At 43.0% G+C, this 23,544-nt stretch overlaps 1 protein-coding gene across 1 annotated transcript in view; it reads left to right on the forward strand.

Moving 5' to 3' along the window:
- The window catches only part of LOC120931562 (neuronal acetylcholine receptor subunit alpha-3-like), a 45,214-nt gene extending 32,231 nt beyond the window's left edge, over nt 1-12,983 (forward strand). The window contains exons 4-6 of the mRNA XM_040343131.1: nt 3,255-3,364; nt 6,580-7,585; nt 12,729-12,983. Of these exons, the coding sequence (XP_040199065.1) occupies nt 3,255-3,364; nt 6,580-7,585; nt 12,729-12,851 (1,239 nt within the window). The 3' untranslated portion in view covers nt 12,852-12,983. The remainder of the gene's footprint in view (nt 1-3,254; nt 3,365-6,579; nt 7,586-12,728) is intronic.
- Nucleotides 12,984-23,544: the final 10,561 nt, after the last annotated feature.

Genomic DNA, 23,544 nt, shown 5'->3' on the forward strand with positions numbered 1-23,544 from the left:
CTCCATCGAGCGAGTTCAATGCTTCCACGCATGCGTCGAATCAATTCGACGCATGCGCAGGATTTCGGTCCGCTGGTTAGACGTACTAACCAGCGGACATGTCCGACGGACAGCTTTCCAGCGGACATGTTTCTTAGCACGCTAAGAAACATTTGTCCGCTGGAAATCTGTCCGCTAGCCTGTACACACGATCGGATCTGTCCGCTGAAACTGGTCCGCGGACCAGTTTCAGCAGACATGTCCGGTCGTGTGTACGAGGCCTAACATAAATCCCAGACTTGTCTGTTGGTGAGTTCACAAGTCTGAGTTGAGGCTGCACAATATATAATAACAATATTCTTTCCAAAGTAATAAAATAGTAACCAATGTACTGCACCCTGAAATAGCAAGTGTCTTTTCTCATAATATTCACTTACTCAAGGAACTACAGTAATACCTTGGATTACGAGCATAATTTGTTCCAGAAGAATGCTTGTAATCCAAAGCACTAGTATATCCAAGCGATTTTCCCCATAGGAAATAATGGAAACTCAGATAATCCGTTCCACAGCCACTGCTTGTCTATGCAGTATCACATGTGGCCAGCGGTGCGGTGCCCCCACACCTCTGGCCAAATGTGGTACTGCACACCCCAGCGGCTTGAATCCTGCTCGTCTTGCGAGTCAAGATTTAAAAAAAAAAAAAATAGCTTGAATCGCGAAGCCCTCGTAAACCGCGTTACTAGCAATCCGAGGTTCCTCTGTACTGCAAAGCAATTGTCTTTCTTTATCCTCTATATGTAACTAACTCTCCATGATTATGCAATGCAGTACAATCTCTCACACTAGCTCTTGATGGGGTGAACAGATTGAGGAAGATGTGTTAGCGCTGTGTTGCAGGAGAGCGATGCAATGCTAGAAATCTACAGTCACTGTAGCACAAGGAACTTGCTTGTGAGAATCATGTGGCACATACAATTCAGCAGTCAGCACTCCTCAGTTCTCTTAGGCAGACAAAAAATATTGGATCTGCCCCAATTTTTCTGTGCTGACCTCTAGGCATTGAACAACAGGAATCTGACAAGGAAGGATTCTGCTGGGAGTCTCTCTGAAGTCTTTCTCAACTGCCTTCTTCCAGGATATTCTCTCACTGACCTTTTTTCCCCCCAAACTGTGTTGCAGAACATTAATGTAACATACCGTATTTATCGAGGTATAACGCGCTCCCGCGTATACCGCGCACCCCTAAAGTTGCCCCCGAAATTCCTGTAATAAAAAAAGTTATACGCTTTTAATACTTACAGTTTTGGTCTTCCCAGCGTCCATCGTCCGGTCCGGCGTCCGTCTGCGGCCTCGATGGTGTCCTCCCGGCTTCTCCAGCGCGCGCCTCAAGTCGAGTCCCCGCTTTCCGCGCTCAGTTCGTACGCCTCCACCGACATATACCGAGTGCAGTACACTCGGGTACATTCGGCAAGGCTCGGCTTCGCTCGCGCTCACGCTCTGTGACGTTTATGCGTGAGCACGAGCGAAGCCGAGGCTAGCCGAATGTACCCGAGTGTACTGCACTCGGTATATGTCGGCGCAGGATTTCAAACTGAGCGCGGGAAGCGGCTATTGGCGTATATCGCACAGCCACGATTTTCCCCTTATTTTAAGGGGAAAATAGTGCGCGATATACGCCGATAAATACGGTACTCTCCAGGCTGGTACCTCAATTCTGTAGCTATCTGATAGATTTCATTTATGGTGGCTATGGCTTCTAGTGGCACAAAATAGTCTACCTGGAATGATAAACATTGATAAACATTTGCTACACAAAATGAGAATATGTGTGCATTGTAAAACAAACAGACCTGCAATACATATACACAAAAATTAACATAACAATTGTCTGTGGGGTAACTACACTATCCTGCTGATGTTTGTTGTATTTGGTGCAGTGGCAGCCCGTCCATGCATGGGCGCCACCCCCCCCCCCCCATCCATGTGTCCGGCCCCTTGATCTATATGCAGGTCACTGGACCATGGATTCCAATGGGGGGGGGGGGTTCTTGAAGCACATAATTAGAGTCAGAGGCTATAATAGTCTTCAAAAAAGGGTGGGCTCTGGCGCAGGGCACTGCGTTTCAAGCCCACCCAGTTGTGTGACAATAGCAAATGAATATATACTATTGTAACACTGATTCTCCTCCCGGCCAATCAGGAAGCAGGTCCTGAGACCCAATACCCAATTGGCCGAGTGGAGAGCCAGTCAGATTGGCTGCTAGGAGAAGGAGGGAGGTGACGCAGTGAAACAAGCCCAGAGAGGAGCTGCTGCCGGCCGGAGGGCTGCCTGCGAGATGGGCTAAGTGAGGGGCCTGGACCTGCTGGGGAAGATGGCCAGGAGTGTTGGTGTCAGCAAACTCTGGAATTTAACTGCCCAGTGCTGGGACAGTGTAAAAGACTCGCCAGGCTGAGCAGCCGCAGACCGGGGTCGGAACCCGCAGTGTATGGGCACACCAGATTAAGCAACTGCTCACAGAGGCCGGAACACACCAGATGGAGCAACCGCTCACTGGGGCCAGGACCCGGCGTAAGTATGGACGAAAGGGCGGCGGTGTCCCAGGCACACACGCACCTGTCAGGCTATGGCAAGTTTTTACATACATTTTTTTTATATAATGCTTACGGAACTTGCCGTGACCAATAGCATTAAAAGCCTATGGCTTCCACTGCCCTCATTGTCTGCTGTGAGACCAGAAACCGAGGATAGCGGCGCTGTAGCCCAGACATAGCTGCAGTGTTATCTTGGAGCCAGGTAAGTGTTTAAGGCTAGAGGGGTCTAGTAAATCTAGTGGAATGTTTTCACCGTACTGCAGACAATGCATTAAAAGAGTTTCACCTTAATGCTTTAGGGTGAAAAAAAATAATTCCTTTGCTGCAGCTGACCAAAACCCCCCTTTTTCTTATCTGAGCCTGATCTTTCCAGCAACGGGGACGAGCACAGATGCTCCAGAGTCCAGCCGCTGTCTTGGGTCCTCATTGGATAGATTGATAGCAGCAGGAGCCATTGGCTCCCACTGCTGTCAATCAAATCCAATGATGCAGGAGCCAGGGGGCGGGGCTGAATCCTGCTGTCTGTGTCTATTGAGTATGTATTGAAAACAGAAAGTTTTTTTTTAAAAACCTCATTGGCATATTAACAGGGAACTGCTGGTCAAAATATAAGCTGAATAAAATTCAGATTTTGGAGGTCTTTATAAAACACATAGCTTTACATTTGTTTTTATGTTGCAGATATGGAATGACTACAAGCTGAAATGGGAGCCAAGTCGGTATGGAGGAATTGAGTTCATACGAATACCATCTTCAAAAATATGGAGGCCAGATATCGTTTTGTATAACAAGTAACGACTCTCTGTATTCAAGATGTATATGTGCAAATTATTAACTCACATAATTATGTAAATATTTCATATATATGGTGAATATCACATGATCCTTATATTTTTGCAGTGATCTTTTAAAGTAAACCAATGGCTAGACCAGTGATGGCGAACCTTGGCACCCCAGATGTTTTGCAACTACATTTCCCATGATACTACACTGCAGAGTGCATGAGCATAATGGGAAATGTAGTTCCAAAACATCTGGGGTGCCAAGGTTCGGCATCACTGGCCTAGACTATGCACATTAAAGTCCAACTCCGGGCAAATAAAGAAATTATCCCTTGCAGTTGGGCTGTTTTTACAGCTGGTGTGTTTTTGGAAAGGGTCAGGGACTTTGGGCCAGATTCACGTAGCCCGGGCGCAGCGTAACGTAACCGATTTAGGTTACACCGCCGCAAATTTTCTGTCTAAGTGCCCGATCCACAAAGCACTTACCTGGAAATTTGCGGCGGTGTATCCTAAATCCGTCCGGCGCAAGGCGGGCCAATTCAAATGGGGCGGGTACCATTTAAATTAGGCGCGCTCCCGCGCCGGACGTACTGCGCATGCTCCCGACACAAATTTCCCCGACGTGCTTTGCGCGAAAATTACGACGCGCCGACGTTTTGTGATCGCGACGTGAAAAAAAGACTTGCGCCGGGAAAAATATTTTTTTTTTAAAAAATTCAAAAGCGACGCGGGAAAGACGGGTATACTTTTACATGGTGGAGTAATTTTCCACTTTGTAAAAGGTGCCCTATCTTTGCGACGGCAAACTAACACTTGCGGCGACGTAACGACGGGTAAAAGTTTCGTAGATCGCCGTAACTGCTAATTTGCATACCCGACGCTGATTTACGAAGCGAACTCCCCCCAGCGGCGGCCGCGGTACTGCATCCTAAGATCCGACAGTGTAAAACTATTATACCTGTCGGATCTTAGGGATATCTATGCGTAACTGTTTCTATGAATCAGTCGCATAGATAGAAACAGGGATACGACGGCGTATCCCTTTTGTGAATCTGGCCCTTTATTTCTCACAGCAGATTGCGTTTTGCGTGTATCAGACTTTAATCGAGCCATACCAAAAATGGAAGTGTTGTGTTTTTGTTGCCTTTTTTTTATTTGTTTTCATGTTTTGCGTTTTTTTCCCACTTTAATACACTGTGTATAGCTTGTTGTTAAGAAATGGGCCAGGAAACCGGCCGCCACATTCTTAACAATTGATGAGTCAATAGCTGAATATATAAAAAAAATTGAAGGCAAAAAAAAATCTTTGGGTCTGATATTAATTGGGAGGGGAACCCCACACCACATTTTTTTCAAATGGCGTGCCTCCCTCCCTAAAATCCATACCTGACCCTTATCTGAGCATGTAGCCCGGCAAGGCCAGGGAAGGGAGAGGATGAGCGAGCGCCCCTCCTGAACCATACCAGGCTGCATGCTCTCAACATGGGGAGGAAGGGGTGCTTTGTGGCCCACCTCAAAACACCTTGTCCCCATGTTGATGGGAACAAGGGCCTCTTCCCCACAACCCTGGGATGTGATTGTGGGGGTCTGCGGGTGGGGCTTAACACTGGGAAATCTGATGTAAAGAATTTTGTGGATTCTGGTGTAAAGGGGGATTCTGATGTAAGGGGTCTCTGGTCACCCAGATTTACCAGCATTCCCTCTTATATCAGGGTTCTCAGAGTCCCCACTTACATCAGAGTTCCCCTTTATATACACTGTAAGGGGGCACTCTGACACAAAAGGCAACTCTGGTGTGAGGAATCTATGTTTACCACAGACTCCACAGAGATCCCACTTACATCAGGGTCCTCCTTTACCCCAGAGTCTGCAGAGTTCCCCTTTAAACCAGTGTGCCAGACAGTAAGTATTTCTAGAAGGGGGGGGGGGGTCAGGCCAGCCATAGCAGCCCCTCACAGCACAGAGCCTTTTACTTTAAATGATACCCCAGTATGTGTGAGCATTGTCCTCCCCTTCATGAGACTACAAATTCCAGCATAGCAGGCTGGGCTCCTATTTCTCAGCTGCTCCCCAGTGCCCCACACACAGTGTGACTGAGAATGACTGCACTACACACTCTCTCCCTGCCTGCTGCAGTTCTGCACAGACACTGCCAGAGTCTGTGCCCTGACTCCCCCCCCCTTACCAGTGACATCTCCTGAGTCCAAAGTCCTGGCCCCTCACCTTAGTTGGTTCTATTGTCTGCAGGGCGGAAGTCGGGAGCACTCAGAGACGGGGCAAGGAGGAGAAAGTTACATTCTCCTCCTCTGCCAGGAGCGGTCCTGGCAACCAATCATTTTCTCTGCGGTGGACACAGGGCAGTTGTGGGCTGCAGCGTCCCCACGGTGGCAGGGGGCAGGACTTGTTCAGATGATAAAAACAGTGGGGTAATCCAGCCTTGATGCCTGAGCATTAGGGTGTGCCCAGGCACACCCAGCACACCCTGTGCACACGGCTATGCATGGCAGAAATGGCTCTGCACGCTGGCATGGTTTGTGTGGTTCTCCACAGTACCTAGCTGTAACTGTTAACTTAAAGTGGAGGTTCACCCAAATTTACAAGTTCTCCTTAAACAATAGTGCTCTGCATGTATATAGCGTCTCGTTATGCTGACTAGGATATTCTGATAACGAGCAAGAGATGAACTCTCGTGAGATTTGACACGTCACATGACTCTGTAGTCGGTCATGTGACGAGGGAGGATACAATTCGGCCATTTTAACTCCTGGAAAACAGGCAACAGTGTTGACGGCGCGGCTCGCTGTCCACACTGCGCATGCGTGGGATAGAGCGGTGAATGCTGGGACATCAGCATTCACCGCATCACGGAACTAAATACAGGAGGGCTTCAGAGTGCCCACAATTTTTCGGAGAAATGAACATCCTGGCGGCTGCAAGAACGGGACTGGTGAGTAAATTATTTGCTAACTAAACTGCAGGAGATTAATCTTTAAAAAAAACGTTTTCCCGTGGAACCCCCGCTTTAAGTTCGGGGAAATAGCTACTAAATCTTGCGAGAAATAAGTAGAGGGTAACTGAAAACACCAGCATCAACCAAAACTGAATTATTGGTTGAGTCATTTTAAGACAAATAAATAAAATCTAATAATAATTAATAATGTGGGCAGTTTAAATGAACTTTCACTTGTAAGCATACCTATTTCCATTAATGTTTGTGTTTATAGTGCGATTGGAGTCTTTCAAGTCGATGACAAAGCCAAGGCCATATTAAAGTATACAGGAGATATAACCTGGATCCCTCCATCTATATTCAAGAGTTCTTGCTGGATAGATGTGACATACTTCCCCTTTGACTACCAGAACTGCACCATGAAGTTTGGTTCCTGGACATATGATAAAGCCAAAATTGATCTCGTTATGATTGGCTCTGAAATGAACCTGGAAGACACTTGGGAGAGTGGAGAATGGGTAATTATCAGTGCCCCAGGATACAAGCATGAAATCAAATACAACTGTTGTGTAGAAATTTACCAGGATATTACATACTACTTATATATCAGACGTCTCCCATTGTTCTACACTATTTACATTATTATCCCTTGCCTTCTCATCTCTTGTTTGACCATCCTAGTTTTCTACTTACCCTCAGACTGCGGAGAGAAAGTCACACTGTGTATGTCTGTTCTTTTATCACTGACTGTATTTCTCTTGGTAATTACTGAAATCATCCCTTCAACATCCCTGGTGATCCCTCTGATTGGAGAATACCTACTTTTCACAATGATATTTGTAACCCTCTCTATTGTTATAACTGTGTTTGTGTTAAATGTTCACTACAGAACTCCCAAAACACATACAATGCCTAGCTGGGTCAAGAAAATATTCTTGGAACACCTCCCCAAAATAATGTTCATGTCAAGACCATCTAAAGAAGAAAGAAGTGCGCTAAAGTCACTCATGAATTCGGACATCTTCAACGTGACCAGCATCTGTAGCTCTGAGAATAGAAGCTGCAATGACCAAGTGTTTTGTCAGGACAGTTCGTGTCCATGTGGACAGATGAAGCGATTGTATACCTCAGACACTGGATGTAACCTTACTCGAGAATCCAGCCTAGAGTCTATCGACAATCTGTTGACAAAATCCTTGTTATCCCTAGAAATGAGAGAAGCTTTAGAAAATGTACATTTTATTGCGGAGAACATGAGGATGCAAAACGAAGCTAAAGAGGTAAGGTCATTTCTGTATGTGGCCATATGTTATATGTTTAAATTCAGATACAGAATGTCTGCCAGTTATTGTTCTCACTCTCCTGGAAAGGTTTCCCTTCTATCCCTGTCAATCTGACACTAGGACTAGAAATGAGGGAAACCGGTAACTCAACAACAGAAAGTCACAGTTCAATCCTTCCCATTTCACGAATGAACCATTTTGGTTGTTCTGTCAATATTGGAGAACATTTCCTAGGACAGGAATTAAGGGTCAACTCCTTTCCAATTCTATCTAAAACCAAAAACATTTTAGTCTGGAGCTTGGCTTATATTTGATAAAAACCGAATCATGTTTCCTAACTCTAGCTACCATGGCATATGGCAAACATAAATAAGATGCAATACAACCCTTTACAAGTGTGATATTATAGAACAGGGGTGTCAAACTCAATTTTATCGTGGGCCGTATCAGCATTATGATTGCCCTCAAAAGGGCCGTTTGTATCTGTAAGATTAGATGTCCAGCGCATGTCCCTCCCCTTTTACATTAGATGTCAAGAGCCACCCCACCATCAGAAGTTGAGTCCCCCACTCTCCCTTACATCACAGTTCACCCCCCTTTCCTTATTCTACTGCTGGGAAGAAGCTGAATGCATTGCTTGAAAGCAGAAAGTAAGGGTCTAGAGTAGGACCAGAGGAGGGTTGGAGCTCTCCTGCAGCTGCAGGAGAGGTGCAAGGGCCACATGAAATTCGGATTCAGCCCACGGGCCTTGTGTTTGACACCTGTGTTATAGAGTGTATCTTCATGTCTGTCTTGACTAGAGTTTGCCGCTGCTATAATCTGACTCCATTCCATGACTTCTTTTACTGTGTCCCCAACTGATTAAAAAGTTTTGAATAGGCACCAATAATGCCAATCTGTTATAATAAGCCTTAAAGCTGAGCTCCATAAATTCAGCCACTTTCCAAAATGCACGAGATTACTATGGATTAAGTCCAATGAAGTCTATACCACCTCAAGAACTTAGCGGGTAATCCACAAAAGGGATACGCCGGCGTATCTACTGATACGCCGTCGTATCTACTGATACGCCGTCGTATCTACTGATACGCCGTCGTATCCCTGTTTCTATCTATGGAACTGATCCACAGAATCAGTTTCACATAGATAGGGAGAAGATCCGACATGTGTAAGGGACTTACACTGTCGGATCTTAGGATGCAGTACCGCAGCCGCCGCTGGGGGCATTTCTCGTCGGAATGCCGCTTCGGGTATGCAAATTAGCACTTACGGAGATCCACGAAGCTTTTACGCTTCGTTTTTTCTCCGTAAGTATTAGTTTGCCGTTGCAATATTAGGGCTGCTTTTACAAGGCCTAACGCTATATTTTTGGCACTTTGAAGCTGAACCTTCTTGTCTCAACTCCAGCAGCTGCAGAGTTGCCTGCAGCCGCTCTGCCTAGCCCTCACCTCCTCCTGCTCAATCACAGAGTGCTCTTTATTGCATCAACCTATTTACAAAATACGAAGAGCTATATTAACACATAAACAGTAAGATACAACTGTGCTATACAGCTCCGCATCCTAGGATTGTGACAAAAAAAAAAATACAAGAAGGTGTGGGATTTTAATTGAGCTGAAACCTCCCCACAGATGGGACTTTAGACAAGCATATTTATAAAAACATACATTTTACAGAAAACTCATTAAGAAATAACACTGGGGAATCATAGCCCTAAAAATGCATATAGCATAAGCATAATAGATATACAGCTCAGTCACCCTTAACATTTACCTCCCTCGTATGTTGATCAAGAAAAGTGTATACAAAGTACTGTACATGAAATATACAAACTAGGAGTGAAGGTGATAATATAATCCCAACAAGTTTTAAAGTTATAGCTTGCTCAGGGGTGGAGAGTGTTGTTGCATACAGTAACTGAGAAGAGAGAGAAAATAATAAGATATGCATATAACTCTCATTAATACAAAAGTGTACATGGATCACTTAAAATAAATGGTATAAAATATGTATTCTGAGCTGCTAAAGACCTCAAGATCCTGGTTGTGGGGTGGATGGCAAACCACAAGAGTAGCTGGTATCAAATATGTCAAGCATGGAAGCCCAACAAGCTATGCATATAGGGTAAGGATCATAGCTTAAACCAACAACGGCCTAAAAGGAAAAATTATAATATGCTAATACCTGTCAGGATAATAAAATAAAATCCATATATGGTATGTACTTTAACCACTCCAGTTGGTAAAAAAGTAAGACAGCGATCACTACATTTCAAAGGAAGATATCCATTTCAGAAAGGGGGTGAACCGTGACAACATTCCAGCTTCATCCACAGCGGGGGGGGGGGGGGGGGGGGGGAGGAAATGATGAGAGGACACACAAAGTCCACCTTCTAAAACAAAAGTATGGTATAATTAAAATGCTGGAAGGGAGGGAGGAAGGACACTCACACAGATCCTTGGACATAGACCAAAAACTAGTAACAGCTATCGATTGGCTGCTACATACCTTTGAACCCTCCAGTATGGTTGTATGCAGGCCAGCATCAGCCAGGCTTGACATCTTTGATACCAACTTCTCCTCTTGAAGTACATCATCCACCCCACAGACAGGATCTTGAGGTCTTTACCAGCTCAGAAAGCATATTTCATTCATTGTAAGGGATCCATGTACACTTTTGTATTATGATAATGATAGTTACGTGCATTTTTGTACATATATTATGTGGAAGATTTTTGTTATATCTTATTATTTTCTATCTCAGTTACTATATGCAACACCCTCCACCCCTGAGGAAGCTATAACTGTGAAACGCGTCAGCATTATGTCATCACCTTCCCTTCTTGTTTGTGTATTTAATGTACAGTACTTTGTATACACTTTTCTTGATCAACACGTGAGGGAGATAGATGTTGAGGGTGACTATGCTGTATATCTATTATGTTTATGCTAGATTAATTTTTAGGGCTCTGATTCCCCAGTGTTTTTTTTTAATGAATTTGCTGTAATAAAATGAAAGTTTTTATAAATATGCTTATCTAAACTTTTATCTGTGGGGAGGACTCAGCGCCATTAAAATCCCACACATGCTTCTTCTTGTATTTTTTTTACAAAGAGCACCAGGAGTATAGTATTAGCTGTGCTTCTGGTACTCAGTAACACTGTCAGTGGTAAATAACAACTGACAGTTTTTTTTCTTGTTTTGTTTTAACATTCTGTCAAAAAAATTGTCAATCAGTACTGCTTGGATCTTGAAGAAGGGGACATACCCCGAAAGCTTGTCCTGAAAAATTGTATGTTAGTGCAAATAAAAAAAGTATCACGGACAGTAGTCAATTTTCTCAGTGGTAAATAAAAGAGATAAGTACATGACATGGCATGCAACTCGTTGAACCTAACCCATAGTAAGCCAGAACCTTTTAGAAACTGGCTGAAACTGAAAAAGATCCCAGAGTTCAGCTCTAAGCACGTGTGTCTTGATAGCAAAACTATTATGTACTTTAACTACTTGCCGACCTGCCGCCGTCATTCTACGGCGGCAGGTTGGCTCTCCTGCGCGAGAGCCCGTAGCTCGCCCCTGACTCCCGTGCGCGTGCCCGGCGGGCGCGATCGCCACCGTGCACACGCGATCACTCGTTACAGAGCGGGGACCGGGAGCTGTGTGTGTAAACACACAGCTCCCGGTCTGTCAGGGGGGGAAATGCTGATCCTCTGTTCATACAATGTATGAACAGAAGATCAGTGATTTCCCCTAGTGAGGCCACCCCCCCCACAGTAAGAACACACCCAGGGACATACTTAACCCCTTCCTCGCCCCTAGTGTTAACCCCTTCACTGCCAGTGGCATTTTTATAGAAATCCAATGCATTTTTATAGCACTGATCGCTATAAAAATGCCAATGGTCCCAAAAATGTGTCAAAAGTGTCCGAAGTGTCCGCCATAATGTCGCAGTACCGAAAAAAATCGCTGATCGCCGCCATTACTAGTAAAAAAAAATATTAATAAAAATGCCATAAAAATACCCCCTATTTTGTAAACGCTATAACTTTTGCGCAAATCAATCAATAAACGCTTATTGCGATTTTTTTTAACGAAAAATATGTAGAAGAATACGTATCGGCCTAAACTGAGGAAAAAAAAAGTTTTTTTATATATTTTTGGGGGATATTTATTATAGCAAAAAGTAAAAAATATAATTTTTTTTCAAAATTATCGCTCTATTTTTGTTTATAGCGCAAAAACTAAAAACCGCAGAGAGGATCAAATACCACCAAAAGAAAGCTCTATTTGTAGGGAAAAAAGGACGCCAATTCTGTTTGGGAGCCACGTCGCACGACCGCGCAATTGTCAGTTAAAGCGACGCAGTGCCGAATCGCAAAAAGTACTCTGGTCTTTGACCAGCAAAATGGTAGGGGGTTAAGTGGTTAAATGACTTACGTTAGCCTTTTTAATCTGAAAACATTTTGACATGATTGCCAGGTTTTCCATGCTTTGTCGTTGCCTTATTATATTTTTAATTCAATATACATGTTTGGAAATTCTTTCTCTAGTTTCTATTTGTGTGCCATACACTGTAGTCAGAATCATGGAAGATCAACTGCGATTAATTTAGGATAAGCCACAAAGAGACCTATGGTACCTAATCAGTATAAGTAGAGAAGTAAATTTGCATTTAATTAAAGGAACAGTAAAGTACAAGCACTGTTTAGCACCCCAACAGATTGAGAAAGCTTGGGCATGGGATGTTTTCCATGATTAAGCATGGCCTATAAACATATGAACATTCCTTGGTCTGTCCTAATAAGTTAGACCAGGCAAATGTCCTATGTATTGTATGTTGGCATCTCCTAGCATATGAGAACTCTGAGGTCATAAACTGAGGTCCTAAACCTTTTGAAAGCCTATATATGGCTAAAGCCAACATTCCTAATATAATATATACTATCATTTGTTAAATGTATAACTTGTTAAATTTATGAGCAGGAGCCCTCAGAATGCTTATCTGCTAGTGTTGAGAGTCTGTGGCAGACATTTGACAGAATACAGAGCTGTTGTGCTGTAAGTGTATTTTTTCTTCAGTGCTTCCATATAATGTATAAAATATAATATTCATGCATATATTTATTCTCATCTCTCCAGATTCAGAATGACTGGAAATATGTCGCTATGGTCATTGATCGTATCTTCCTCTGGGTTTTTGTACTGGTCTGCATCCTGGGCACAGCTGGACTTTTCTTGCAGCCCCTGATATTTGGAGAATAAAGAAGAGCTGTTATTCCATGTATATATTGAAAAGGATGTTCATGTTTCTATATGTAAAGGAAAGGGAGTTTAATAAGACACGTGGCCACTCACTAAAATTAGAAGAAAAGAGGTTTAACCTTAAACTACATAGAGGGTTTTTAACTGTAAGAGCGGCAAGGATGTGGGATTCCCTTCCACTGGCGGTGGTCTCAGCGGGGAGCATCGATAGTTTCAAAAAAATATTAGATAAGCACCTGAACGACCACAACATTCAGGGATATACAATGTAATACCGACATAAAATCACACACATAGGTTGGACTTGATTGACTTGTGTCTTTTTTCAACCTCACCTACTATGTAACTATGTGTGAGAAAGAATGAGTGTAAACTAAAAATGTATTCATACATTTTTACATACACTGTGCATGGCACACATACACGCACGCACGCACACCTGCAATTAGCAACGTTACATTAGAAATCACTTACTTTAATGTCTACATGGCATGCTTTGGGTGATAAAATTTATATTTTAACAGATATAGTTTTACAGGGTGGGTAGATAATAGAATTCTGGCATAAAATAAATCAATAAAAGTCCAACTCTGGGCAAGGACAAAAGTGATACATTTAAAAAAAAAATTGTTCAACCAGTGGCTGAATTTCAATCCAGGCTGGCTTAACGCAGCATTGATCTTTTTTTTGTTCAACCAGTGGGAATACAAAACCACAGTGGGAAAAATTCATCTATCCAATCAAAACATTGCATGTGTTGATGGGGGGAATCTTTCCCGCATCCAAAGACAAAAATTATACTTTGTCAATTTTTCGTTCAACCAGAGGGTTGAATGAAAAAAGAAAATCGAATTTCCCACATCAACACATTTGATGGGGGAATCTTTCTTGGTGTGGTATTGTATTCTGACAGCGAGGAACCTTCCCTGGCATCAGAATACAATGATCAGTGTTGCTGGCTATAGCCGGAGACACACTGATAGTTTGGGAAAAACCCAACAAACTGGTTGTACACCAGTCAAATAATAGGACAACTTGCCAATACATGGATCGAAATTTGGATGGTTACTGTTGAACCAGCTGATTTGTGATCCATATATGGTGGGCTTAAGGATATCCTGTGAGTGCAGGGTGCCAAAGACCTGCCACCGAAGTCACCACATCACACTATACATTTTATATGTTACAATTCAGGATATTCTCAATTATCTTTAATTATGTACAAACAAAAATGTAAGATTTCAAAATTTCCCTTACACATGGCTGGCAATTCAAGGTGAACATAGCTTCACTTTTTCTTCTAATCCTACTCCATTAAATCAATTCAAATGTTTTCAACACACCAAGTAAAAATAAAGCAACCTTACATTGACTAGTAAATATGCCAGCACACATTTATAAAATAAATAATTTCTGTTCTTCAACTATTCTGTTGCTAGTTTCATTATCAAACAGTTTCATCTTTGGAAACTCACACTGCATTTTGAAACGTCTCTGAAATGTCCATGAACTCTGGCTAAACTAAGAGCTGGCCATCCCAACATAATTCTTTGTGATTGAAACATGAAATTAATATAAAAGTAAGCACAATCCTGCATCATGACCAGGGACTGGCCAATCTGTTTGGGTTCAACTCAGATTCGTTGAACTTTCTGCCTTTTACCGTTCAGAAGAAATAACTGTTTGTTTGACCATACCCTGTGCAGACTGATTTTGAATAGGAGTGACTGATTAATTATGATCACCTAGTTCACTTTCAGTATTCTGATGGGAAATGTTGCATGAGATGCATCCCTTTCTAAGTAATTAACACTTACAGAGTATCTCACCAAAAACTAAATTTCAGTTGGTGGATGCCTAAAATCTGACCTGTATCTTAGAGCAGACTTCTGGGAAAATCAGTAAGCCAATCATACAAGCTGAAAATTACAGTTTTGGAGGTGTTTTGCACACCAGCAGGGTACAGAATGCCTACAGGATGCCATATTGGATTGAATATTACAGAAAATTACAGTGTTGCAGACTAAGATGGAAAGGTCTATTAAATAACATTACATTTCAAATTTGCTTGTGTAGCAATTGTATATGTTATATATTTTTTTAATTTGCTATATGTTTTCCATGAAAGTAGCGATACCTTTTAAGCTGTATATAGTGTTTTAGAACAGTTCAATTTTCATGAACTTATTGTAATAATTTTTTTTGACGTTTAGCTTGGCCTAATTATAGCAGCAGCACACCGAACTGATCCAATTTAACTTGAAAAAAAAGCTTTTATAGGTAGTTTTGGTGGAAACACCTACATTTATTTAGCAAGCAGTACAAGACATGAATTGACCAGCAGGTACAGAAGCCATAACAGATCTAAATGCTTTTTTAGAAAGTGTACTCTTAAAAAAATAAAGATAGTGGGCCAGATTCAGCGTATTTGTGAGCGGACGTAACGTATCCTATTTACGCTACGCCTCCGCAACTTTGACAGGCAAGTGCAGTATTCACAAAGCAAAGTTGCGGCAGCGTAGCGTAAATAGGCTGGCGTAAGCCCGCCTAATTCAAATATGGAACATGTGGGCGTGTTTTATGTTAATGTATTGTGACCCCACGTAAATGATGCTTTTTTCAAACGGCGCATGCGCCCTCCGTGAAAGTATCCCAGTGTGCATGCTCCAAATTAACCCGCAAAAAGCCAATGCTTTCGACGTGAACGTAAATGACGCACAGCCCTATTCGCGAACGACTTACGCAAACAACGTAATCGACGGAAAATTCGACGCTGGCCCGATGTCCATACTTAACATTGGCTGCGCCTCATATAGCAGGGGTAACTTTACGCCGGAAAAAGCCTAACGTAAACGGCGTATCTGTACTGCAACGGCCGGGCGTACGTTCGTGAATAGGTGTATCTAGCTGATTTACATATTCTAGGCATAAATCGGCGTACACGCCCCTAGCGGCCAGCGTAAATATTCAGTTAAGATACAACGGCGTAGGAGACTTACGCTGGTCGTATCTTAGAGAAATTCTGGCGTATCTGATTCTTTGAATCAGGCGCCAAGATACGACGCCTCACACTCAGAGATACGCCATCGTATCTCCTACGTGAATCTGGGCCAGAGTCCTCAACTTTGTACAAACTGGCTAATAGCACAACAGCAATAGTATAGTTTGTGAGCTTCTGCTACATTGCATTGCCTTAATATTGTCAAAACAGAGTGTACAAAACTATTTCAAAATTAAAACTTCACATTTTCTAAAACCTCTCCAATCTCTGTATCCCCAATTTCTCCCAAAAATTCTAAATGAAGACTTCAGGGTAGTGCCTGGACAGCATAAAAATCCTTGAAGTGGCAGCAAATAGAAAAAGCCAAGGCAGGTTTTAGCTTGTGATATAAAATAGAGTGTAATATCTGAGAAAAAATAGCCACAAGTATTGTTGTTCAGTAGCTGTACATTATGTAAGCAGCTTGGTTAGGCTGCAAACTAATAGGGAGAGATAGACAGGTTTAATTTTGAAACAATAGCCATAGCCATAAAAAGAAACAATAGGCACAAATATTGCACAGTAGCTGGATCGTATGCAAGCAGCTTAGTAAATCTGCAGTATAAGAGGGAGAGCTAAGGCAGTTTTTTTTAAAGCAATACAAATTAGAGTGTATTATCTGAGAGACAGTAGCCATACATTTTGTTCAATTGCTGTACAGTATATAAGCAATTTGGTTAGGTTTCAATATAACATGGAAAGAAAAGCAGATTTTAATCTAAAATAGAAATTACAGTGCCAGATTCAGGAACGTTTTACGCCGGCGTATCTATTGATACGCCACGTAAGTTAAAAGATGCGCTGTCGTATCTATGCACGGTATTCTTAAAACAAGTTACACCTGAATTTTGGCTTAATACGACCGACGTAAGTCTCCTACGCCGTCGTATCTTAGGTGCATATTTACGCTGGCCGCTAGGGGGGCTTCCGCTGATTTACGCGTCGAATATGCAAATGAGCAAGATACGCTGATTCAGAAACTTACTTGCGCCCGTCGGATTTAGCTACGCCGTTTACGTAAGTCGTATGTCCAGCGTAAGTTTACCACTCATAAAGCAGGGGTAAATCATGTTAAGGTATGGACGTTGGAACAGCGTCGTATATTACGTCGTTTGCGTAAGTCGTACGTGAATGGGGATGGGCGTAGGTTACGTTCACGTCGACAAAGCATTGAGCCGACGTATCTTAGGGAGTATTTGCGACGTGATTCTGAGCATGCGCCGTTCGGTCGGCCCCTCATTTACATGGGGTCACGGCTCATTTTAATACAACACGCCCACTGCCTTGATAATTTGAATTAGGCGCGCTTACGCCGGCCCATTTACGCCGTAACTTAGGATGCAAGTTCTTTCTGAATACGGTACTCGCCTCTCTAAGTTACGGCGGCGTAGCGTATATGAGATGCGCTACACCCGCCTAAATATACGCCAGTCTTTCTGAATCTGGCCCACAGTGTTTAACTAGCTGAAAACTCTGAGGCGCAATGCAGGATTTACTCCACAGCAAACAGAAGACTGCTGTCTAACTTAAAGGAGTTCTCTGACCTAAAACTTTTAACCCCCGCTGTGCCCGGGCTGTAAAAAAATAGAAAATAAACTTTCACTTACCTGCCTACGATCCCCCGTTGTTCCGATATCGCCGTCCCGTTCTCCGGTCCCGGTCTCTTCCGCTTCCTGTGTGTCGGTGACTCATAGTGCGCTCAGCCTATCAGTGGCCGCGACGGGACATTGCTGCGGCCGCTGATAGGCTGAGCGCACTATGAGTCACCGACACACAGGAAGCGGAAGGGGCCCGGGACCGGAGAACGGGACGGCGATATCGGAACAACGGGGGATCGTAGGCAGGTAAGTGAAAGTTTATTTTCTATTTTTTTACAGCCCGGGCACAGCGGGGGTTAAAAGTTTTAGGTCAGAGAACTCCTTTAAGAAAATAGGCTGTAAACTTTGAGGCACAATTTAGGATTTGTCTTGAAGCAAATGTTAGAAATATAGCAGCTCAGGTCCAGCTGTGGAAACATTGTATGGCATTACATTGGTGGAGCACCAGAATTGGCCAGGAGAGGTTGCAGAAGCCAACTGTTGCTGACACACACGAGAGATAGTCCTAAAAAGACTGTTGGGTTTCTCTTCACTCTGCCAAATTTTCACATTCATTTTCCAGGACTGCAAACCTTAAACACAGGATTTGCCTCAAACCTATGGAAGTGTTGAAACTGAACCTCAACCCTAATCATGACATAGGTGACTTAGTATAATAGTTGTTTGCAGGCAGTTTTTTTTATGCAAATACTAATGCATTTTGTTTCTGTATGCCTATGAATGTAAGAAACATATACATGTTTTATTGTTTAGCAAAAATTCAAATCTTCTGAACTGTGTTTATATAAATTAAATGAATTACAATTACTTGTTCATAATGCTACTGAATTATCTGCCTACCACATCACCCAGAATTATCCACATCTGCTGTTTATAAATGTGACATTATCAGATTACTGCAAATGATCAGATATTATGTCAACGGTTACCAGTTTAAATAACGAACACAAACCACAAGACATTTCTTGAATTATTCCCTTATCCTGTTGACTCAGGAACAGCTGTTACTTTATACATGAGTGAAAAAGGCTTGTGGAGAAAATATTTATGCTGAATGCTTGAAGACACAAGACTATATAATATAATGCATAGGTCAGCAGTCAGCAGACCATATAATGCATAGATATTTACCCTAGGTCCCCTAGGTCTCCAAGGTTGACCTGCAGCCCATGGCCACATTTTTATCCCCCTAAAACAGCAATTCTGTTTCCAAAAGCCCGCCTCAGCAGAGGAGAGGGAGGAAGTAAAGCTATCCATACACTAGTAGCAATTTGTTTGAAAATTTTCATTTTAAAAACATTGGCCCAGATTCAGTAAGCAATTGCGCCTGCGTAACCATAGTTACGCAGCGTAATTGCTGACTTGCTCCGGTGTAACGAGTTCTCCTGATTCAGCGAACTCGTTACGCCGACTGCAGCCTAAAATCTGCATGGCATAAGGCTCTTATGCCACGCAGATTTTAGGCTGCATTCTTGCGATGACCGCTAGGGGGCGTTCCCATTGTGGTCAGCGTATAGTATGCAAATTGCATACTTACGCCGATTCATAATGTTGCGCGCCCCCTGCGTACACAAGTTACGTCGTTTCAGTACGGCGTGTTTAGCGTAAGGCTGCCCCTTCTAATAGCAGGGGCAGCCAATGCTAAACTATACCCGGTGTTCCCGCGTCGCGACGTTCGAATTTTACGTTGTTTGCGTAAGTGAATCGTGAATGGCGCTGGACGCCATTCACGTTCACTTTGAAGCAAATGACGTCCTTGCGATGTCATTTGCCGCAATGCTCGTCAGGAAAGTTTCCCGACGGAGCATGCGCTCTACGCTAGGCGCGGGAGCGCGCCTAATTTAAATGATTCCCGCCCCCGGCAGGATCATTTACATTGTGCGCGCTTACGCCGGGCAATTTTGCCGGCGCGCCCTCGCAATTTACGGAGCTACTGCTCCGTGAATCGAGGGCAGCGCAAAATATTTGCGGGGGCGCAGGGCAAAATCGTTGCCCTGTGCCTCCGCAAATAGAGCGCAATTCTTTCAGAATCCGGGCCATTGGCCCAAATTCGGTAAGCAATTGCGCCTGCGTAACCATAGTTACGCAGCGCAATTGCTGACTTGTGCCGGCGTAACGAGTTCTCCTGATTCAGAGAACTCGTTACGCCGACTGCAGCCTAAAATCTGCGTGGCATAAGGCTCTTATGCCACGCAGATTTTAGGCTGCATTCTTGCGATGACCGCTAGGGGGCGTTCCCATTGTGGTCAGCGTATAGTATGCAAATTGCATACTTACGCCGATTCACAATGTTGTGCGCCCCCTGCGTACGCAAGTTACGTCGTTTCCGTACGGCGTGTTTAGCGTAAGGCTGCCCCTTCTAATAGCAGGGGCAGCCAATGCTAAACTATACCCGGCGTTCCCGCGTTTGCGTAAGTGAATCGTGAATGGCGCTGGACGCCATTCACGTTCACTTTGAAGCAAATGACGTCCTTGCGACGTCATTTGCCGCAATGCACGTCGGGAAAGTTTCCTGACGGAGCTTGCGCTCTACGCTCGGCGCGGGAGCGCGCCTAATTTAAATGATTCCCGCCCCCGGCGGGATCAATTACATTGCGCGCGCTTACGCCGGGCAATTTTGCCGGACCGCCCTCGCAATTTACGGAGCTACTGCTCCGTGAATCGAGGGCAGCGCAAAATATTTGCAGGGGCGCAGGGCAAAATCGTTGCCCTGCGCCTCCACAAATAGAGAGCAATTCTTTCTGAATCCGGGCCATTAATTCTATTTTCTAATTCTTAGCTGGGTTAAATCACCATGCGTTTTTGACCACAGGGACAAGAACATTCAAAAGAGTGAAATGGAAAATGAGGTTGCCATTCAGGAAAGTACATTCACTCATAAATCAAAAGCAAACATTTATTGAAGTACAACATTCCTTATGTCATCAATTGTACTGATGAGAATTTTCATACCAATGTATGCGAATATTTGTCTGAACTTTTTTCAAAAATCTACTATTGTATGGCCAGATTAAGAAGCAATGTCCCAAACCCATTTATGAACTGAAAACTGCAACCGAAAATGTGAGACACCCTCTCCCAGTGCTTCATACATTTATTTAATGCAGCAATATGCGGCCATTCTGATATCACTGACCCATGTAAAATGCTATGACACAGATTTACTCTACTACAATCTTACATACAGGGCCAGATTTAGCCTGTCTGATGAGGTGGTGCAGTAAGAAATGTTAGGGGGGCAAAGGAGGCAAGGTCAGCAGGGCAGTGTTCACGGGTTCAGCAGGGAAGAGAATGGAAGGTCTGCAGGGGAGTGTACAAGAGTCACTAGGGCAGTGTACAGGGGGTCTGTAGGGTAGAGAATATAGGTCTGTAAGGCAGAGAACAGGGGTCAACAGAGCAGATGACAGGGGTCAGTAGGGTAGAGGACGGGGGGCAAATTGCACTACATTTTATTGTCATTAAAATACACACCCTCAGCGGTTCACATGAATGGTGTGCGATTTGGATGCAGTGCGGAATCCACACAGTCAGTCAGTCAGGTAGCTGTAATTTTTACATTTCATTGGATTCAGCTGAAAACAACTTTTATGATGTTTATGCTGGTTTATTAGCTGTATGAATTGAGCCAATGGGCTAAAGTCTTTTCCCAGTATTCTCTGGATTTTCTCAGTTCTGATTAGATCCTCCATACCATCACTAGCAGTCAGACTCTGTCTTAATCAAAACTGAACACTGACTTAATCTATTTGATATCAAATCTTATAATTTAAGATCTCTGACAGGAAGAAACAAGTTAAGCAGTAATTATTATAACAGGCCATCAATGTTCTAACCTTTATTATTATTATTATTATTATTATTATACAGGATTTATATAGCGCCAACAGTTTACGCAGCGCTTTACAACATCAGGGAAGACATTATAGTTACAGTACAATTTAATACAGGAATGATCAGAGGGCCCTGCTCGTTAGAGCTTACAATCTAGAAGGGAGGGTGAAGTGGAACAGAGGGTAGTAGATGTGGGGGGTGATCAGGTGGGCAAAGTTAAAATACAGTTGTTAGATGTGGGTAGGATAGGCTTCTCTGAAGAGGAGGGTTTTCAGGGATCCTCGAAAAGCTGAAAGAGAAGGAGATAGACGGATATTAGACGGACAATAGAGTTTATTGTAAATACACCGTGGTGTATTTATGCACATTATACACTAAATGCACTGTACAATGCAAAGGCTCTCTTCAACTAATTTTCAATATAAATAGTCCTCCATTTGGGGGGGGGGGGGTATGAGAAAAGCCCCTTCCCCAAACACGATAGTGTGCTAAACCTGTAGGTAAATAAGAGGATCAGAACCTTCACTAAGTGGAAGAGTGGGTTTGTTAATAAAGTTGGCAGTGCCTCCACCCAAGACAGGTCTCTGTAAACAGAGGGGATTCCCTTCCGGGGGAATTGCAGTGATCTAAACAAAGTAATTGGGAACAGAAGAATTACTCCAACCAGCATATAACATTAACCATATGTATATAACACACCAGAATGGAATTAATATTAGCTTTATATAAGCAAAGATTAATAATAGTACATACATCCAATGTACAAACAGGGATTATCAGGAAAGGGCCCAATGGGGAGTCCTTGTGGAATTATGCACATATACCTGGGTATGTAAAGATATTAACAGAGATGCCTCCAGATGAATGTTGCAGCAAAGTCCAGTTGAAGGGGCCCCTGAGGATGATGCAGCGTCTGTCTTTGTGTCGGAGACCTGAAGGCAAGATCAGTGGTATCCTCCAACCATTGTCCAACGATCCTGGAATGCAGATTCTCACTGACAGGAATCATGGTGTGGCACTGGAAATCAGAGTCAGCTTATCTACTCTACACCTTAGTCGCTAGCAGTTTTTAATCTGCCATGAAACCTAACCTCTAGCTACCAGAAGTGATCAGAAGTGATCAGATGCCTAACCTGGCTCCAGTCTATGCTGGTTTTTGAGCACCAAACTAAAACTAGATGCAGATTCCCAGATCAAAGTGGACAGGGTTGACTAAAATAACAGGAGATGTATATAAACCATATTGCAATAAACAAGTTCACTTACTAATATACTGGAAGGTGACCACTACACACATTCAGTAACACAGACCTAGCAACCTGGCACTATGCATGTGAGATAACAATAGGACAGAGATAAGCATGTCACAAGGATTTAGATACACATGAAGGAAGCTATGGGCAGAACATAGAAATACTTACCTAATAGTCTCTTTATCTGGCCTGGGTGAAATATAGCAGCTCCTGTGTGTATAAGGCCATGTGTATTAGTTCTCTGTGTCTACTTCCTGGAAACTCCTCTTTATATAACATCACAGTCCTCCAATTGGGGTTTCTTACCCAGCTTGCAGGGACAGAAAGTACCTGTCTATAACCACCTAACTGTGGCAATTAATAAGCAAAAACTATTTACCAATCCAAACAGTACAGGGCTGCCACCCTCTACAACAGCATGCAAATCAAACTGTTCTTATAAATCAGCTTTATTCAGATGCTGCAAGGGAATGGTTTCCAGTCTTCAGTCTTAAAAGAAACCTAACCTGGGAGAAACAGGGCAACTGCCATTGCTAACCTTCTTCTAAAAAATCATAGTTGCCTGCCTGTACTTGACTTCAACAATTTCTGAGTCACTGACCTGGAACAAGCATTTAGATTAGAAAGTAAGAATTAAGTAAGAACTGCTAATAGGCAAAAATGTTACAGATCAGCAGTAAGTACTGAAGCCATTGGATCAGAATGTTAGGCAGACTGAGCATTCTTCAGTACCAGTTTCTGTTAATGATGTAAACGGCAATTAATAAGTGTAAGGAACTGCTGAATACATTTTTCCTCTTACTTTTCATATTTCCCTTGGCTTTATTTCCTGTAACCCCGCAGCTCTATTAAGACACACTGTTCCTAGGTGTGCAAAAAATAATTTGTTTGAAATAATATTTCAGGATATTCAGCTCATGAACATTCTGTTCAGGGCACTGGGAGAACATTTAACCCCTCTGGCGGTATTC

Source organism: Rana temporaria, chromosome 3 (assembly GCF_905171775.1).
Source record: "Rana temporaria chromosome 3, aRanTem1.1, whole genome shotgun sequence".
NCBI classification, from domain to species: domain Eukaryota; kingdom Metazoa; phylum Chordata; class Amphibia; order Anura; family Ranidae; genus Rana; species Rana temporaria.